General features: G+C 36.5%; 1 protein-coding gene across 5 annotated transcripts in view; it reads right to left on the bottom strand.

Annotated features, from left to right (window-relative positions):
* Positions 1-20,148, bottom strand: part of crim1 (cysteine rich transmembrane BMP regulator 1 (chordin-like)) — a 619,278-nt gene that overhangs the window by 122,658 nt on the left and 476,472 nt on the right. For all 5 annotated transcript variants that reach the window (XM_069179104.1, XM_069179116.1, XM_069179125.1 and 2 more), the window contains 2 exons: positions 7,570-7,779; positions 3,607-3,822 (listed from right to left, as the gene is read on the bottom strand). In XM_069179104.1, coding sequence (XP_069035205.1) covers positions 3,607-3,822; positions 7,570-7,779 — 426 coding nt within the window. The remainder of the gene's footprint in view (positions 1-3,606; positions 3,823-7,569; positions 7,780-20,148) is intronic.

The following is a 20,148-nucleotide window of genomic DNA, read 5'->3' as shown; positions in this document are numbered from 1 at the left end:
GTTTCAAATTTTTGTTAGCATATCCTCAGAAATCTTGTACTGACCTAAGCCTCTTAAGATTTTATTTTAGAAAGTGGAAATCTGGCAGATTGTATTGGAACTACTTGTAGAAACACTGTGTACTCCAATTCATGTCTGATTTCTACTTGGGTAGATACTGGTAAAACACAAGAAGAAATTCACATTGAACTGTCCACTTAAGGGTTTTTTATATATTTTAACTGAAACGGCTAAGAAAACAGGATACACACTATCAATTTGATTTGCTAAACCCAGTCTAATTATAGTTGAGAGTGTGTGTTCTGCTTTTTTAAACTTTTTGACTCATTTCATATGAACAGCAAGTTCTTGTGTGCAAGTTTATTTATGTTTATAGGTTGCGTATTGCAGCTAGAGGTGGGTATGTCTAGAGGTGAAGGCGTAGAGGATGGTCATGCAAGTTTTTCATTAAAGATGTATAATAATATTAATAAGAATTGCTTACACTTATATAGCGCATTTCTAGACACTCCACTCAAAGTGTTTTACAGGTAATGGGGTCTGCCCTCCACCACCACCAATGTGCAGCACCCATCTGGATGATGAGACGGAAGCCATAGTGCGCCAGAACACTCACCACACATCAGCTATCAGTGGGGAGGGCAATGAAGTGATGAAGCCAATTTACAGATGGGGATTATTAAGACGCCATGACTGATAAAGGCCAATAGAAAATCTGGCCAGGACGCCGGGGTTACACCCTTACTTATTTTGAGAAACACCCCCGGATTTTTAATGACCACAGAGAGTCAGGACCTCAGTTTAATGTCTCTTCCAAAGATGAGGTTGTTATGTATGCAATTCTATGTATACATTGAGGTGTATAGCTTGAAGTGGAAGGCCGAGGCACCAGAGGTTGTGAGTGATTGTAAGTTGTGTGAGTGTTGTGAATCTGAGGTGCAAGATTGAGGTGCCTGAGGCTGTTGGGTTAGTGCAGTCCCACCCTGGTGGCATAGAGTGGAGTAGCTGAAATCATAACAATAACCCCAAGTTGTTCATGCTAATTATGCAATCCAACTGAAAGAAGAACAATTAAATCAACATGAAAAGACTATGAATATAAACGGGTGTTTTTCTTCTGCGCGATCAACTTAGAGTCTTTGTGTAAGCTGAAAGTTCTTTTTACTTCTTAATTAAACATTTTAAACACTTTAATTTTGTAAATGCAACATGCATTCCGTACAGAGATAAAATCATGTTTTCTACAGGTGTTAAGCAGATTAGCAGGTTGCTGACAAAATAGCGCATCGTCCACTAACCGTAAAGACTGCTCTACAGCTTCTATTTAAAAAAAAACATTTAGAAAAGTTTCATCTATACAAATATCACACACTATTCTCGATTGTTGTTTCTGAATGTCACACTTAGTTCAATATTTTCTTTACATCTATTTAAGAAAATCTGGTGTTAGCATAAACTATTACTAATCAATAATATTAAAATTCACAATGTAATAATTTATTTGTACTTCTTCCACAATCTTCTAAAAACATTAATTTACAAGAATTTGCTTAAATATACATTGAATCTGACAATCAGAAAATAAATAAAATACAAACTTATAAAGTAAAACAATTAAGGTAAAATATCACTTGAAATTAAGACAAGATACACTTTTTTCTGTGTTTCTTCCTACTCTCTCTCACCCGCTTTGAGTCGGACACAAAATGAAAGGAAGGGAATGTTTCATGCCAGTCAGCGCCTTATCAGCTCACACCAGAGGGAAGGGAAAAAGCTGGTAATGCTGGTCATTTATTTAAGTCTCCATCACTCTGCCCAGTGATATAACTTTTATTATAAACAAGATCTAGTACCTGGTTTACTTTAAAAAAAAAAACTATTCTGAATTAATCAAATTCCAGGTGTGAATTCATAAAGCCAGAATTACATACTATCACAACGTAACACGTGACCATCTACTGTAAAGCTTTCAGTGCTTTGTTTGTGTATATTCAGGTGTATTCTTCACACCTGAAACATTGTTTTCTCTGAAAGTGTTTTCTGCCCTCTTTAGCTGATCTTTTGCAGCCTATGCATGCTTACACAGCTCCCTGTGTGTTCGTGCTTTGAACCATTAGGTGCACTGCTTTGTCCATTACCACTACAAGGACAATACAAGTTTTTAAAAAGAAACGGATGTCAAAATGTTTCTGAAATGTCCACCTGTGATACTTTAGCTAGTTACAAGATTCCATATTCATATAACTATCAAGTGATGTTAAATCACTACAACATTTATCTTTTTACAATAACAGCAAGTGGTGTTCTTACTACAGTACATATTCTTAGAAAAGGAGAAAATGTAATACCTTTTTTTGAAGTACACAATATAAGTTTAATAATGTTAGAACAAGCACGTTAAAACAAGTACCCACTAAGTTGCCAAGTTAAAGACTTTGATGCATAAAATATTTATAAATAATTAAATTATTTATGATGAAGGTGGAAGGTTGTGTACTTTTGTCCAACTGAGCAATCTTGCTTTTATAAAATATACCAACTTTTTAATGTTTAATATTTAGCATTACAATACTGTTATAATACAGTTTAAATTATTAAAAACAGCATACAACTTAAATTCTTATCTCTATTAATATAACTATCAAGTGGTATTAAATAAATACAACTTTGTTGTATAGATGACACTTTGCTCAAATTTATTTTAAAAAAATAAAAATGATTGCAATCTAATCATTTCCACATGTGATGCCATTATGAAGTAAAATATGCTCCTGTTTTGTTTAAAGATAGTATGAAAAATAAATCGAAATGGTGAGAAAGTTATGCTTAACGTTAATTAAGGGACTTAGAAGACAAAGATAATGATTTCTGTTGGTTTTTTTATTTAAAAAGTAAATGATAAATGCAGACACATGTGCTGTTTCTGCACATTTAACCACTATCTTAATGGATGATGTTATTCTATTGTAATGAATTACTACATTAAGACTATGGTCTAGTTACAATTTTCCAATAAGAATAGAAATAATTATATTTGAAAATTAATGCAAGCACATATAAGTAATAAGTAACAATTTCAGTTATATTAAAAGTTTGTGTAACACCTTGTGTGTGTAAAAACCTTACCTAATTAATAAAAATGCCTAATACCACACATATCGCAAACTTTGCAGTTCAAAAAACCAGAATTCATATTGTCAACTTAAACTGTTTCAGCCATGTTTTCAGAATATTGACTATGAAGGAATGTTAGTGTCAAGCACTAAATGAATGGTCATCAACAATTGCTTCCTCAGCTCTAGATTTAACTGGGATCTTTCACTACTAGTCATAAAGGTCTAACAGTGTGAACTGTAACTGTTAATGGACTACAATGTGGAAAAGAGTAGATAATCAAACAGTGCAAGAGTTTTGAAGGGTGAGTTTATATTATATTATTCTCCCCTGTCCAGTTGATTCTTTAAAACACAAAAAGGTCAGAGTTACCATTGCCAATTACCTTACTGCAATTTATAACAGACTGAGAAATAAAAATAGGTGTGTCAACATGGTAAATCCTGGTCATTAGAATGAGTGTTTGGAGCAGGGCATTGTCACATGACTTACCTGGGCAATGCGGGCAGCAGGAGTCCTGTGTTCTGACAGGGTTCTGGCATAGCAGTGGAGGGCACACCTCTGTCTCACAGAGTACTTGCCCACTGTGACATGTGCACTGCGTACAGGAGTCAATGTTCCATGTCTCCCCTTCCACAAAGTATTCTCCACCTGGGGCATGACAGATGGTTGAGTCACTCAGCTCTGGTTTCCGTGAGTTGAAGTCATCTGCAGAAAAGCAATTAAAATTCTGTATTATTGCCCAAAACATGAATGATATATATGAATGAGACACAAAGCAGCTTTTAAGGAATTTTCTACAAGCCAGGATATAACTTTCTTTTTAATGAGCTCAACAATTAACAGTATCTGCTTTTCAATGTAAATCTCTGACTACATTTCCTTTGTAAGACTTTTGTTAAAACAGTACAGAGTTGCGCTCTTATCTGTGATCTCTATATGCCTTTTCTAGTTTTAACATTATAATTCTACTGTTCTACTTTTTAAAATATAGTTTGTTCAAAAATAAAAATAATATTATTTTTATCTTTGACATACGTTTCTAGATAGTTTTTTTAAAATAACTTTTAGAACTATTACTTAAATGTACAATATGAGTCCCCCTCCCCACCACTTCATATGAGTATAATAACACTTTAATTTCTTGGTGATAATTCCATTTTAATTTTGATATCCACCATGAAGCTAGGATGAAAACCTTTTCAACATTGAATACCTCAATCAAATACCTTTTCATTTTATGGTCTTTTATTTTTTTCACAAGTGACTTTTGTCAAATACACAAAAAATAGCATGCCTTTGTCTCATCTTACTCAGATTCAGGTTTACTATAGGGATATAGTGGTATGAACCACGCCTCCAAAAATACTACTGGAAAACAACCACCTACTAAGGCAACAGTACTGAGCAGCAGCATAAATCTGTCGGCTACATCATTTAGATATAGAACTCATCGAGCTGCCCAATATTGACTTACACACTCTGACATAACTTGCATAACATCTAAGCCATCTAAGCATAACGTCTAACCCATTAGATGTTTTAAGGGACATCTCATTTAAAAAAACAATTGAGGGTAACATATTAACGTACTAGGTTGTGAAAACTGATTCACAGGAAGCCTTGCAAAAGCAACTAGATGAGGTTCATGAATCAATAAACCTCAATCAAAAGTACCCCAAAAAGCAAGATGGGCTAAATGGCCTGTGTTTTGTAATTTTTTTAATGCTTGTATTTAAGCACTCTTTCCTCCACAGCAAAAGCCCTGGAGATGAAAAAGTAAAAATTGAAACAAGATACATATATATTTAAGCTTAGTACAGACACAGAAGAATGATACTGCACAATGTGTTCATTGTTTCTCTCCTAATGTACACCTTTTAAAAAAATCAGTCTTCCAGCATCTTTTGGGATGTTGGCAAGTAAATAAACTGTCACTCTGACACTCAGGTAAATACAGTACCTGTATTATTTATAGCCTTTACATAGATCATATACCCTTTTGTCACATTTTATTCAATTATTTCAGCACAACTTATGTTTTTTTATGTTCTGTTTCTGTTGCTGTCACCAATACACTGACACAGTAAATCGCATTATAGCAATCAGAAATGCATCTTTTCTTATTTAGTATGGATTTCTGTGAAAATATAATCTTTTCAGCCTCCTTTTAGAGGATGTTCTTTAAAAAGTGACATACCAGATAAAACAGAAAAGGGCTTTTCCTTGTATATTGTGAATTGTGGTGATGTAAGATAAGAAAACCAAACATAATGTGGAACACAATTTCAGATTTGGTTCTAAAGCTACAGGAATGTCTTGGGAATGTCAAAGCCCAACTGAAAAAAAAATAGAAATCAAAAGCTCCCTTGATAGACTTAATGGTGTCATTTGCAATCAGGATCAATGCTATATTTAACCTACTGCCTGTGCCTACTGCTTATTTTATGTTACTTATTGTGTTCTCAGCACAAAGAAGAGCATAAGTACTACACAGAGATACAGTACTGTACATTTCTGTTTTTAGTGTCAAAGTTGTTCTTGCAAATAACTTTACATTATAAATGTATCTGTTGAAAGAATGGGGAACAGAAACACTTTCCAGTAAGAGGAAAAATAAAGTACTAAAATCCCATGCATCTTTTTGGGTCTACATTGCAACTATCAATATTTTTGCTATTTAAATGTTGCAAATTTGCTGCCATGATGATAGTGTCATACCTCTCTAATACAATCAGTACTGATTAGAAAAGCATTTCAATATGTAAACACAGGGAGAGTGGTAAAATAGATAATTAAATGCAACAGAAATAATATGCTTAGAAGTACATTATCATGCAATAATTTGTGGGTTTCACTGTATTTAATTCTAAAATTAGATTTTAGGGTGACTGTATTACATTACAATGGGATTCATTGAAATAGGCCAGAGCTTTACATATTCCCTGAAAAGAGAGAGGAATTAATGCATAAATTATTACATTTGACAATTGTTTTACAAGATGAATACAAATGTCTAATATGCATGACAAATAAGATAGGCTAAGTAAGTACTTAGGCTGCAAAGGAACAGGTAAAGGTTCATTCCATGGTGAAAAGAGAAGAAAAGAAACACAATGCTTTTGCTGTGGAGGCAAACGTTGTATATTCGGTGCACACCAAATTTGAACTGTTGGCTTTCCCTTACATCACAGCAGTAAGTGAGAATCAGATGTTAGTTATTTTGCTCAGTGGCATTCCAAAAATAACATAGCAGTAATGGAGGTGATGAACTGATGCACACTTATGGTTTCAATTGAGGGAGAGTGGGAGGCGATGAAAAGACAAATATGTCTTTTCTTATTTGTTGTTTTTTAATTTGCCTACCATACATTCTACAGATTTCACACTGGAAAGCACATGTGTTTTCAAACCAAAACAGAAGCTCATACTTTTATGGATCTTCACCAGGATTACAAATCTACAATATATGCAATACAGTAAAATTAATCTGAAATTTAATATCTTTCTCATTCATATAAATATCCTATCTTGTTCAATTATTTTCTGTACATCTATTTATAACTTATTAAAGGATTTGGCATCCAGGTGCCTAGATTTATGTCTGTTTCATTGCCAAGAGTCTCTAGGTAATTGCATATAACTCATGGTACGACATGTATCACTGCTTTAATATGAAGAACATCACAATCAGTCTCTGTTTGGAAAAAACATTTTTATGTCCAGCATAAAAATGTGTACTGTCTTCTTGAATACCATCCAAAGATTTGAGACCACTGAGTTAATTAACTGGCATGATGGAATGTTAAAACACACCTTGAAATGTTAACTTTTATTTCACTGCAAAACTGTAAAAACTTTATGAATCTTTACACCATCAGTAATTTAAATATGACACATCCTGCCTGAACTCACACGCGATTGCGAAATAGAGTTAATAATAATTTTTATTATTATTAATTTTATTGAATTTCAGACTTTTGTAACTGTTTGTGCAATAGCTATTAGCTAATGTAATTGAGAGTCACTGTTTATCACCCAATATTGCAAATCATCCACGTGTGTTGTACTAGTGAAGTGTTTGGGTGTACAATATTGCTATTGTACACACGTTCAGTCTTTAAAATTAAAAATAAGTGCAGCTGAAAGATTTTATTATAAATCAAATACATATTTTATGTTATTGAAAACAGGAAATTTATCAAATATTTTTTTCTTAAAACAAGGGTAATCAAGGTGTGTTAAAATTACACAAAACTGTATAATACAAATAATTCAGGTTAAATACTTCACTCAAAACAAGAAAGGCCTTGTTTAATATGGAAACAAATGTTATTCTTAAAATATATATTTATTAGACGAATTTAAAAACTAATCTGTTTAACAATAATCTGTTTTTAAGCTCTTAAAAGGTGTGGTCATATATAAATTTTACCTTGTATTGATCCATCTTACCTGGACAGGAAGGACAGCACTGTCGAGGCCGGATAATAGGATAGCTACAGGCAGGCACAGGGCAGGTGATGAGGGCACACATCTCCCGGCTATTGTGGCAGTAACATTCTCGGCAACCATCATGCCAGCTTTCGCTATTCTCATGCCGCCTGCCATCCATTGAAAGACACGAGCCAGCTTTTACCGGGGAAGACACTGATGGATGTAATTCTGCAAAGAGACATAAGAAAGCAAACACAGGTCTGAGTTAGATTCAAGGCACTGCTCTTCCCAAAAAATGCATTTTTTAATCATCAAGAAAGCATATGGGGCCCTAATAATAATCATTTTTAAGGTTAATGATACATTATAAGAATTATATCACATTTATATGTCACATACTGTAATTGAGGAAAAGTTTAACCTTTAATATATGGTTTACTTTGTTTTTTTTATTTTTTGCCTTTGCTTGTAATGGCTCGATTCCATTTAAGGAAGGAGTTGATAAGCTCCATCTGTCCAGTGTTAATGAACCAAAAACAACATCACAAACTTTCCAGGAAGTGACAAGAACAGGTTTCTTGAAATTGTATGTATCTTCATAAATCCTGGACTAGTTTTACATTATGAATGGTTTAGCAGTTTTAAACTTGATTTTGCATGTAAACTAACAGCTCTGGACTCAGTAACAAAGAATAATATAATTATATTTTCTTTATAAAAAAAAAAGCTTCTGGGACTCAGCATGAGTTTTATTTCTTGTATACTTACTATTCTAGTTTGAAAAATACATCCTCTGATGCACCTGTACACATCATCAGTGATGTTAGGTGGGGTCATCGGGTGTTTTGGACTTTCAAAATCACATATCCTCGCCCAGATGACCCAACCAAGGTTGATCAAGCCAGGAGGCATTGTCACCCAAAGATCACTCCTTTTTTTCCATAGCCATCTTGAAGCTCTTTCTGTAGCCTCTGCTGTTTGATAGCCTTCCTCTTCTTCACATCTGTTATACCCAAAAAACTGTAGTACAGCAATACAATGTTGCTATGATGATGTCAGGGAACTTAAGCTGCTTCTCTAGGTCAAGTTTCAGCTGCCAATTTCTTGTTATTGCCAGGAGACCCACTGATATTTTTGGCTGCGGTTGTGACTGCTTATAATGCAATGGCCCAATTTGCTGACGTTTACAGCAGTTGATATAACTTCTAATAGTCCCTGCTAAGGCTTTAAGCACCTGGTCATGGCACCATCAATAGTGGCCTTCACCAAGGGCTTTTGGGCAATAGCTGAGCATGTGCTCCAGTGTTCCTCATCCTTGGCACAATGGGCATGCTGGTGAAATACCTACTGACTTTGAATCATATTGTATGATACTGTATTTAAAAGCAACTAAACACATTTGCTCCCCTCCCAAAAAAAGTAATTTTATCTCGGGATCAAAAAAAGCACAAATGGTGCACATTTTTAATACATATTGTCATACTGTTACTCACTTTTAAAAGAAACTCAAACTCTGTTAATAGGTAAGGTTGTTATTTCTTGTGACTGTTGCAGGACTCAGAGTGCTTCGGTGAATTCAATGAATTTTTTGCTATGAGGAAACTGGTTCCTGTGAGGTATGTGACTCGTCACATTCAGTAACTGATTGCACGTCCTTTAACAGAAATTATTTAAATTATTTCCCAAAGCTGCATCAATTTTTTAAATAAATTTAGACCATACTTCTTTACATATCTTTTTTAATATGGTGACATTTAAGGACTGTGTATTAGGGTCCTCTGCTGGTCTGTTCCCACTCCCACAATGCCTGTGGCCTCATCTCTGATAAATTAACTTATAAAGACTGTCAAAAGCAATGGTCAGCATAACAGATTAAATATGTGTTGCGTATACAGCTGGGCATAAGCAAAGCTTCTCCCCGTGGCTGCCATATCTTCCATGGCACAAGGTAATCGAACAGTCTGAAAATTGAAAAGTTTGGTTCCACCAGCAAGAGAACTACAGATGCAGCCATTCAAAATGCACGGTACAAACCCGTACCGCGGGCATCTACGCATGCGCCACCACACCCTACCGCGGTACGTGATTGGCTGGCCAAAATGACCGACAGGGGCACTTGTTGGTCGGTCGTGGAAAGATTTAATCATTTAATCTCTTTACTGTGCATGTTTTAATCTGCTTAGTACTGAATATTTATATGGAATTTGACCATTAAAGGGAAATTTTAGTAGCTGAGCATAAAAAGAAAAGGAGCATAACGCATCTAAAGGTCATATACGATATTAATTTAGGAACATAAACATATTATGTAAACTTTAGAAAAAATATACACCAGTATTCCATTTCTCCCTAAACATTTTAAGCATCAAAGTCTTTCATGTGGTTATTTCGGAAAGGTTTTTACGTGCTCCTTGCTTCTTCTGACCATGTCACTGTACATTTAATAGCATACTTTCAGAATTTGATTAATAGGGAAAATAATATGGAATCCCATATCTAAATAAATTAATAACGGTATAACTATATTCATGTACTGTTGCACAAACAGTAATATAAGACTTTCCATTGAGAGGTACTTATCATATGAGTGCCTTGGTGGCATGATTGCTTAAGTGACTGACTTGTAATCCTGAGGTTGAGTGTTCAAACCCAGCTGTTGCCATTTGTTTTCTTTTAACAAATAAAAATTTCTTTGAAAAACTAAAATAGCTAATATTATTGGCATTATATTGACATTTTTTATATTTCTAAATATCACAACATGTCCATACTGTATGTACACAGTGGTAGGGTGCAAATTCACATGATCCCTATTAATAAAGGGTATTAAGGGTATTAAGATCCCTTTAGATCTCCCTTCAGATTTAAAAGGTTATTCATAATATCTTCAGTGTCGCATCTTCCCAGTTTAGCTGATCTTTTGCCGCCTACGCATGCTTACACAGCTCCCTGGGTAAACTATCATACTTGACTGAGAAAGCTTTAGAGAACTTAACATTTTTATTATCAACATTGTAAATACGACATTTACATTGGCGTTATTAATTTTTCACTTGAGTGTATGGAGGAGTGTCAGCTGTCAATGAGAGCAGACAGCCCCCTCTTAGACTGGGCAACTGATTTTTTTTTTATTTAAAAAAATAAAAATATAGATATAATGATACATTTACTGCAATACAATACTGCTATCTTTCGGCTGTGAATCCTTCTTCACGTGTGAGTGTGAAATGCTTGGAGTTTGTAATGTAGGGCGCTCTGGATGGGTTAAACTTTAATGCAGGAAAAATATATTTCCCAGAAGCTACAGCATACTGATTCTTATGGAATGTATTTTCTTTCTTCTTTTTTTCAGCATGGTATAAACCTATTATTTGATTCTTATGGAAGCCTGTTTCCACCAGGGAGAAAAAAAAAACACACACACACTTTTTCATTGACAAAAAGTAACGCCACACTCTCTTGTTTAAAGCACTGTAGTGTGCTCTCTGAAGGCACCAGTTCTGTAGGGTTTGGGCATTTACTGGGACAATTATTAATTGTAGCAGTAAATCACAAAATGATTCTTTGATGGCCTTAGAATCCAACCATGCTATATAACTCAAACAACGCGCACACACACAGGTACTAATACACGAGGATACATTTATTAATACATAGAATATGCATATAAACCTAACCGATCTTATCGAGAGGGTTATCAGAATACAAAAGATATATATTCAATCAGTTACCAAGAGTTACACATATCAAGAGGACATACGTTCAGTATATCATTCATTTAGACCGTTTCGTAAATGCGCTTGGTTATAACTTCTACATTAGATACTCAAAACAAGTACATAACTCTTAGGAATTAAATTGATATCAACTGGTGGGGATAACAATTGAATTCTCGAGCTGTAATGCATTGAAGTTGAATACTCATCCAATCTCTGGGGATTCAGATCTCCTGTGGGCACAAAGAAACAGTTGCAGGCTGTTGCTGTCCAATCCGCACTCTCTGGCTCGGTGCCAGGCTGTGCTGTGCGGCTTGTAACGGTGCGCTGCTGATGCTCACTGAAGACCGGCTAGTTAGTGTTGGCTTTAACTAGCAAAGTTTGTGCACAGGAGAAAAGATGACTGTGGGTCCCAGCAAGTCAGGAAGAGGACCGGTTCGTTCCTGATGAAGCGCTCGTTCTGAATAGTGATATAGCTCTGGTTCTGACCTGTTCACGAGGCCTGCTGCTGGTGCTAACCTCGGGTGGATCCTCTGGTTACTCTCTGGCAACCTCCGCTCTAGACTCTTAGAACAAAGGAAAGTTCTGGCACTCGGACACTCTGGCCGTTCCGTGGTTGTCCGGGCTGAGTCTCAGGATGGTCAGGAGGCGTGCTGCAAGAATGTCCTGCCCTTGGGAGCTTTCTGCTTCTGGGTCGTCCTGCCCTGGAATTCTCCTTTGAATTCTCTTTAGAATAGTCCACGGAATTCTCCACTAGAATTCTCCACTTCAGGCTCTCTGTGTTGCCTGTTTTTACCTGGAGGAACTTCAGCTTGTTGATTGGCTGAAAGTTCCATGGGCATCAGAGTCCCACGTGGGTTACTCAGCCCTACCAGTCCCTGATTGGTTGATCAAGGTGAGATATGAGTCACTTACTCCTGACACTTAGGAATGCAGTCCAGATGTCCATCTGGCACTCCCTAGACAGATAGGCGCCAATGGATGACCATTGATCATGATAGCCAGGCTTAGCTAAGTGCATCCCCATTTGGGAGCTGTCTGTGGCTGCACCACAGAGATGAACAGAGAGATGGGGTCTCATTTGGGAAAGCTCAGAACACTTAATTCTTTCTTATTAATAAGCCTCGCCGCTACAGCACCATGTCTCTTCCCGTTAAAAGGAGGAGACACTTTACACTTTTACTCTTCAGTTCACAGAGAAGTTTCACCAGAGCCTCTTCTCTGATTTCTCAAAACTACTGTAAGCAAAAAAAAGTTTTTTTTTTGGGGGGGGGGGCAGTATTTCTTGCGTTGTGAACACAGCTGTCCCCCCGGGTTCCAGTTAGTGCGTAATTACGCATCAATGGAAAAAGAGAATTGGCTCACTGATAGTTTTATGTGGGGGGCTGTGAACATTTTGTCGTGGTCTTTAAAATGCATTTCGTTTGAAGGCTTTCTGTGTTTCCTTTCCAAAGATATAGACAGAAGAATATTCGAGCGTGGTCATAAATTGGCTTAAAAACGACATAGTGAAGGCTGTGAAAACAGTCACAATGTACTTTGTACACAAAGTAAGTGTTTTTGTAACTCTAGGAGGTTTTGTGAAAAAGCTACAGGCTTGCCAATTGTAATCGTTTTTATTTTTAAATACATTTTAGAAAAGTCATCTATACAAAAAAGTTGCATTTAATACCACTCATATTGAGAATCTATAAAGACATTTAATTAAACATGCGTTGCGATTTAAATGGAAATATCTCTCTCTTGATGCTGTAATACAGTTTGAAATAATTAAAAATCTAAACAGTATTAACTTGAATTCTTATCTCTATTAATGTAACTATCAAGTGGTAGTGAATAAATACAGCTTTTTAGTATAGATTACACTTTTCTAAAATGTATTTATAAAAACCTCCCATCTTCTTTAAAACACAATACGCCAGAAAATGTGTTTGACGCATTAGCAGGTTAAAGCGATTCCATTGAGGAGCTGGGCGCGATAATTGTTTCGTTCCTTAATTTTCTGATCTGCAAGGCCCTTTGACTACAGCGAATGTGAAGTCTGTCTGGCATTGCGATTTCGGAAAAATAAAAGTATTTTAATCAAGATGGGGGCAAGGGAGTCTTCTCTATGACACATATTGTTAAAGCAAGTCAGTTTTTTGCGACACATAAACGACATATTGTGGCATTATTATATACAGTATACTGTAGGGAGGACACAGCGACTCAGACACCGGTTGAATAGAAAAGAGCACTTTAATTTTCTGTACAGCTGGTACAGCACCCAGACAAATGCAAACGCATTTTTAATAAAACGCTTTTATTCATTTATAATCTGACTCACATAACTCACATTCCCGAATGTCCCCCACCCCGCCCAACAATCCTAAGAAGAACACGAAACAGCCTGTTAATAAAATTGTTGCAGTTTTGTTCCTCCTAGAACTTGTAGATCGCATTGATCAGTTCTTGCTTTGTGCTGGGTTTAGCAGTTTTCCGAACATAGTCTTTCAGCAAATGCCATACCATCTCTATTGGATTTAAATCTGGGGATTCGGCTGGAGTTTTCACCCAGTTCACTCCTTCTGCTATAAGCCTCGCCCTTGCTGCTGTGTATTTCGGATCGTTGTCTTGAAAGAGACTGTGCCTTGATCCAAAGTGGTCCCTGATATATGGAGAGGCATGCTGTTTGACCACGACTTCCTCATAGAATTCACGATCCATAATTCCTTCGAAAATAAGAAGTGGTCCCGGGCGTCTTTTAGATTTACCCCCCCAGGCGTGAACCTTCAGTGGATGTTTGGGCTTTGGCTTGTCCGCATATCTCCCCTTTTTACAAAATGACATGGTTGAAAACTGTTCCAGAGCCCCTGTTGTTTCATCAGTGAAAAGTACATCATGAAATGCCTCTCCCTGTTCAATCTATTGAAGCACTTGTTTGAGCCTTTCCTCTTTGTTTTTTACCCTTATCATGGGGCATGTGTTGTTTTTTTTTATATCTCCATCCAAGCCTTCTGCGCACTCTTCTTATCAATGTCGGACTCACGCTCGCACCTAGGTCAACCCACAGCCGTCTTTGAACTTGCATCGCCGATAGCTCATCATTTTCATCCATCAGTCTGTCGATGGCTCGCACAATAGGACTTGAAAAAAAAGAGATCAACAGTTAGTTATAAAAATAATGTGTGGAGTTGTATTTACATGTAATAAAAGTATTTTTAGAAAGTTATTTACCTTTAGATTCTTTTTGCCTCCTCTTCCCTTTATAATGTCATCTCACTGTGCTTTCACAAACAAAGATGTCCATGGAAGCCAAATGCTGTACAATGTCTCATGTTGACTTCTCGTTTCTTTTCATCTTCATTATTTGGTGTGAGAGAGTCTTCGTGATTTTGACCATAGTCCGTTTCCTTACCAAAGCTATACAGTAGTGCAGCTTGTTGTCTGTACCGATATACAGTATAGTACAGATAAACGTGTACTATACTGATGAGCTAATACCTGGGTAAGACATTGCCTTCCAAAACACAATACACCAGGAAATGTGTGTGATGCATTAGCAAGTTTTAAAAAAATTGCGTTGAAAAGCTGGGCGTAACGATTGTTTCCTTCCTTGTGTAACGAACAGTTCTTTCTGGACCCTATGCGGACGACACAATCTGAAGTAGTGAGGAAACACTGGGGAAAAGTCATGCAGGAATACGGGGATGAAAACAGGGGGGCCTGTCCAAAGCGCGCTGATGCACGGGGGTGTGTGGCCGAGGCAAACAATCCAAAGGTAATCCAGACGGGGAATCCAAAAACACAAGCATGAGTCCATGGCTAGGCGATCCATCCAGGAGATTAAAACCAGGAACCAGGTCGGAACCAGCAGGGGGAACAGGAACAGGAACAGGAACAGAGACTTAAAAACATGACGGAGCCAGACTCATCAGGACCCGGGCTGGCACGATATGGAAATCAGATGCAGAGCCCGGAAATGACTAAGTGTCTGGCTTTTAAGGGAGGTGGGAAAGAGGCTGGAACAAGGGGTAGGTGCACAGAATTAAGTCCAAAGTGAAAAGAGCCAGAGCGCCCTTAAAGAGGAGGAACTACAATCGTGACACCTTGGTTTTCTGATCACTCACTGTTCAGATACTTTTCTCACCTGACCTGCTCTTTGTTTTCCTGTGATTTGCTGTTTATTCCTGCTGCCATCCACTCCTGCCCTCACACCAGAAGAAAACTATTTTACATTTCTTTATGCGGTTCATAGTGCAATTAACCTTTGCTAGTATTTTTGCAGTCTTTTGAAAGTCTATCTTTGCAGTCTTTTGAAAGTGAGATGATCTCTGCTTCTTTGACAAAACAAGGCTCGTCAGAGAATGTGAAAAAGACATATTTTTTACTTCACTTGCTGTCTTCCAATCACATTACATCAACATCCAAAAACATGATTTCTTCTCTTAACATGTCTTGTAAAGATGACTCATAGCTTGGCTTGTTTTTCAGGAAGTTACACTTGAATTACTTATCCAGTCTCTCGAAATAAAAGTATTTTTCAAGCAAGATAATACCTTCTAACGTCAGGCAATGTGTTTTTTTTAATCTGACATTGAGAGATTAATAAATCATTCCTAATAGCAATTATTTACCTCCATAAACTTATAAAGGTTGTATTTTCACACAGTGAAGAGGCTGTGGCCATGATGAAAATGGGAGCAGGGGTTTTTAAAACAACAGAACAGGGTATGAGGCCTTCCCTGCAGACACTACCCTGGCATCTTGCTGTCCTCACTGTGTCCTTCTGATTGTACAGATGCAGCCATTCAAAATGCGCGGTAAAAACCCGCGGTACAGTAACCTACCCGCAGGGCACTGTGTATGGCTGGTCTTGATAGTTTAAAGAAAAAATACACACCAGTCTTCCATTTCTCCCTAAACATTTTAAGCATGAAAGTTTTATGAAACGGTACCCAAATATGTGATTTCTGTATAGAATGAATTTTAATTTTTAAAAATTATTTAACACGGAAATTAAGCTGTTTACATCTTCCGCCTGAGAACAGTCACCCGTTGCTACCCAACGCAGAAACACAGCCACTAACTAGCAAAGAGAGGACATTAGCTAGCCAATATGATAAAAAAATAAATGATTATTTTGTTTATTTCTTTTGCACATTTATTTGAACATTTCCATCGATTGTACAGGCACTTGGAAACTGTCCAATCCCTAGTTCATCAGGCATTTTCTTTTACGCTGCGGGCATTCTCCTGGTCTGTGTCTTCTAGGATATAATGCCAGCGAACTCTTGTTTTTATGTCCACTATAACAGACAATCTCCTTTGCTTTTAACCAAGCGTTTAATAATTTCCTAAAATGAAAATGATTAACTTTATTTCCCTCACGGGATCAATAAAAGTATCTATCATCTGTCTAAACTATTCTCTAAACAGAATTCTGGGGTCTCCCCATACCAGAGATTATGGTAGGGCTTTAGAATGGTGATTGGCTGACACCATCTGACACCCCTCTGATTGGAGAAAAAAGACGTGCTGGTTTTCTATACATACAGTACTGTACCAGGAAGAGGAATTCTTTCTGTTCGAAACGTGTATTTTAAAAGTTTAAGAAGTAAAAACCTTACAGCGTACACAGATTTAGTCATCTTTGTCTTATGCATAATAATGTTCACCGCTCTGTCTAGCAAATCAATAATAAACTTTATTTTATATAGCGTTTTAAACAAATAAGTAATTAGATTGCTCATAAACCTAATCACTTGCTTTTCCTATTTATTTAGGCTCAGATTTCAACTATAGATCATATAATTAATAACCATAATAACAACCAACCAACAAAAACAACCATATAAACATAATACCAACCAAAAACATAGATAACGACCACAATACAAAATCAAATATATCAAACCATTATACTCTCGCAAATTCCTCCAATTATCATAATCCCTCCCCTTATGCAAAGCCAAACCCTCCTCCCATACCAGTTTATCCTCTTTATCATCCTCAAACTCTACCTCGATTTTCAACTTAAGGCATTACTGCTTACTGGGTTTTTGAGGGAAGGGGGAGGTGTCTTTTGCTGGAAATCTCGCCTGCCTCCACTATTCAACCCCCTCTCTCCCGGAGTGCTGGCTGTGACGAATTAAACCGGTTTCAAAGGTATTCAAAGTAGGAAGTACAGTGTTAAGTGGTAGCTGGGCTACTCCCTCAATAGAATCGCTTTAACACGCTAATGCGTTGGTTTAACAGTCCGGGAGTGGCAAGCTTCCAATGTCAACTCGACTCAATTGGAAGACAATGAACGTATTTTAGCCCTAAATGAATTAATAGCAAACATGGTTTACATAAAATACATTTTTCCAAGAAAGTTTATAATAATACGATCTATAGTTGAAATCTGAGCCTAAATATAAACGGAAAGCACTTTCAGAGAGCAATCACGCTGTGTTTATGTAGAAAAAGTGATTAGGTTTATGAGCAATCTAATTACCTATTCGCTTAAAACGCTATATAAAATAAAGTTTATTTAGAGATGAATGATCAGTGTTGCAGTTTAAATAATTTTCGTAGGAGGGCTTGGACAGATTCCAAGTGCATTTTTGCAATTTACGTTGCAATTTAGAGCTTTCTGGCAAGAGGAGACACCCAAATTATAATGTAACATGCCACTGTTTGTGCATGAACAAAGTTATACTGCAATTTTCCTTAGATACGCGATTAAAAAAAAAATTTTTTTGAATCCCCCGCGGAACACACTCCATAAGAATCAACGCTTTTATACAGTATATTGCTTTTAAACACATATATTTAAACACGCATTTACGATTTAAATCAAAACGCGAATCAAATCAATATAAATGTTTCTTTTGTAACACATAGGTGACTATTCATTGTTATTAAAAAGACTTACATTCGATCATGTTGTGATATTAAGAAATATAAATTTGTTTGGTGCGAGTGAGGTTTTATTTAATCTCTGACCAAGGGAAACGTTTCATTTTTTCAAAGAAATGTTTGTTAAAAAATAAAGTCATAGTTCCATGGGATTCAATCACATTTATACATTTTAGAAACGTTTCATCCATACAAACACCACAAAACTATTCTCGATTGTATTTCTGAATGGTATATTACACTTAGTTCACCGTTTTAAATACATCTAATTAAGAAAATTAGGTGTTCGCATAAACTATTAGCAATAATATTAAATTTAGCACTGTAATAAGTTGTTGCACTTTCCCCTGCATCTTGTAAAAATATATTTTCATTGGTCAAATAAACATTAAATCTGACTATCATATAATAAGTTAAATACAAAACTAAAGAAAAAATAGGGTTAAATATAATTCAAAATATTTTGCTAACAGTGTTAACTGTTTATAAATAATAAATTGTATTAACTAAAGAGTAGGATGGCACAGTTGTTAGTATGCTTTTTGTTTTGTTTTGTTTTTCATAAATACAACAGTAGTACCTGATGTCTCAGTGGCTTTCAAAATTAAATTATGCATGCAAACCTGTGAACTAGAAAGATAACTAAGATATCCATCCATTTATAATGGTGGCAAAGTGGTTAGCATTGCTATCTTGGAGCACTGGGGTCCTAGGTTCAATTCCTGCCATCCTGTGTGTGTGGGGTTTGCATGTTCTCCCTGGGTTACATGGTTTTTCTCCATATGTGTGATATGACTCCCTCTCGCACTCCAAAACATACTGGTAAGTTAATTGGTTTATGGGAAAACTGGCCCTGGTGTGTGTGTGTTTGTGTCTGTCTGTCCTGTGATGGACTGGCGCTATGTCCAGGGTGTATTCTGCCTTGTGTCTGTCGCTTACTGGGATAGGTTCCAAATCCTCTGTACTGGATAAAGAGATTAGAAATGGATGGAAGTAAAGGCACTGTGTGGATGGAACTATACACAGTGTTAGAAACCCACTATGAAATGGCAGCATCTCACTGAGAATAAAATATTTTATAGTGCTGGCTTAAGGAAACAGCCTTTTCACCTCTCTTGCACATCAGTATCCATACCTAGTTATTTAAACAAATTGCCTCTAATTATAAACATCTTAATATGCTGGCTCTGTGGATCCGCATCAGCTATGTTTGCCCATTCCTTCAATTCATGTGCATCCAACACACAGTTCAACGCTAGCAACTACACAAAATCTAAAATACAATCCTCATTTCAGTATCTATGTAAACATACAGTCTGTTAACTTCATCATCTTCATCAAAAGTATACCTAACCCCATTAGGAAGTGTTCTTGTTATCAGTGTATTCCTCAGCTATCCCAAAATTATCTTCTTCTTACTAACATCTCTAGTCTTTTATCCTGCAATAACTCAGCCAACACTTAAATCTCCAAAAGCTGCTTGTGTTAATTTCTTGAAATCACAAATATCATGTGTAAATACTGGCAAGGTAATACTCTGCATTGTGGAATAATAGTTTATTTTAAAGGGAACTAGAGAAACTAAGAACTAGAGAAATCAAGAAAGGCTTTTTTTTCTAGAATTAATAAATGCACATCCTGTTCACTGGGGAAATTAAATCCACACTGAGCAATCTTCAATATGTTCAGAGTATGACAGCGAGAATCCTATCAGGGATGCATTACACCTGTTTTCAAGTCCTTGCATTGGTTATCTATCAGGTTTCGAGTCAACTTCAAAATCCTCATCCTCATTCAGTACCTACAGTATATGGCTTATTATCTGTCTACTCCCCACCTTTGTCCATCTGACTCTGGTCTTCTAGCTGTCCTCAAGAACATCTACATTCTGTGGGTGACAGGGTCTTCTCTAGTTGCACCCCAGAGCTCTCAATTTGTATTCCCAGTGATATCAGTCACGTACCCTGAGTGCATTTAAATCTAACCTCAGAACCTTTCT

This window comes from Lepisosteus oculatus, chromosome 2, assembly GCF_040954835.1.
Source record: "Lepisosteus oculatus isolate fLepOcu1 chromosome 2, fLepOcu1.hap2, whole genome shotgun sequence".
Classification (NCBI taxonomy): domain Eukaryota; kingdom Metazoa; phylum Chordata; class Actinopteri; order Semionotiformes; family Lepisosteidae; genus Lepisosteus; species Lepisosteus oculatus.
This window is presented reverse-complemented; position numbering and strand designations above follow the sequence as displayed.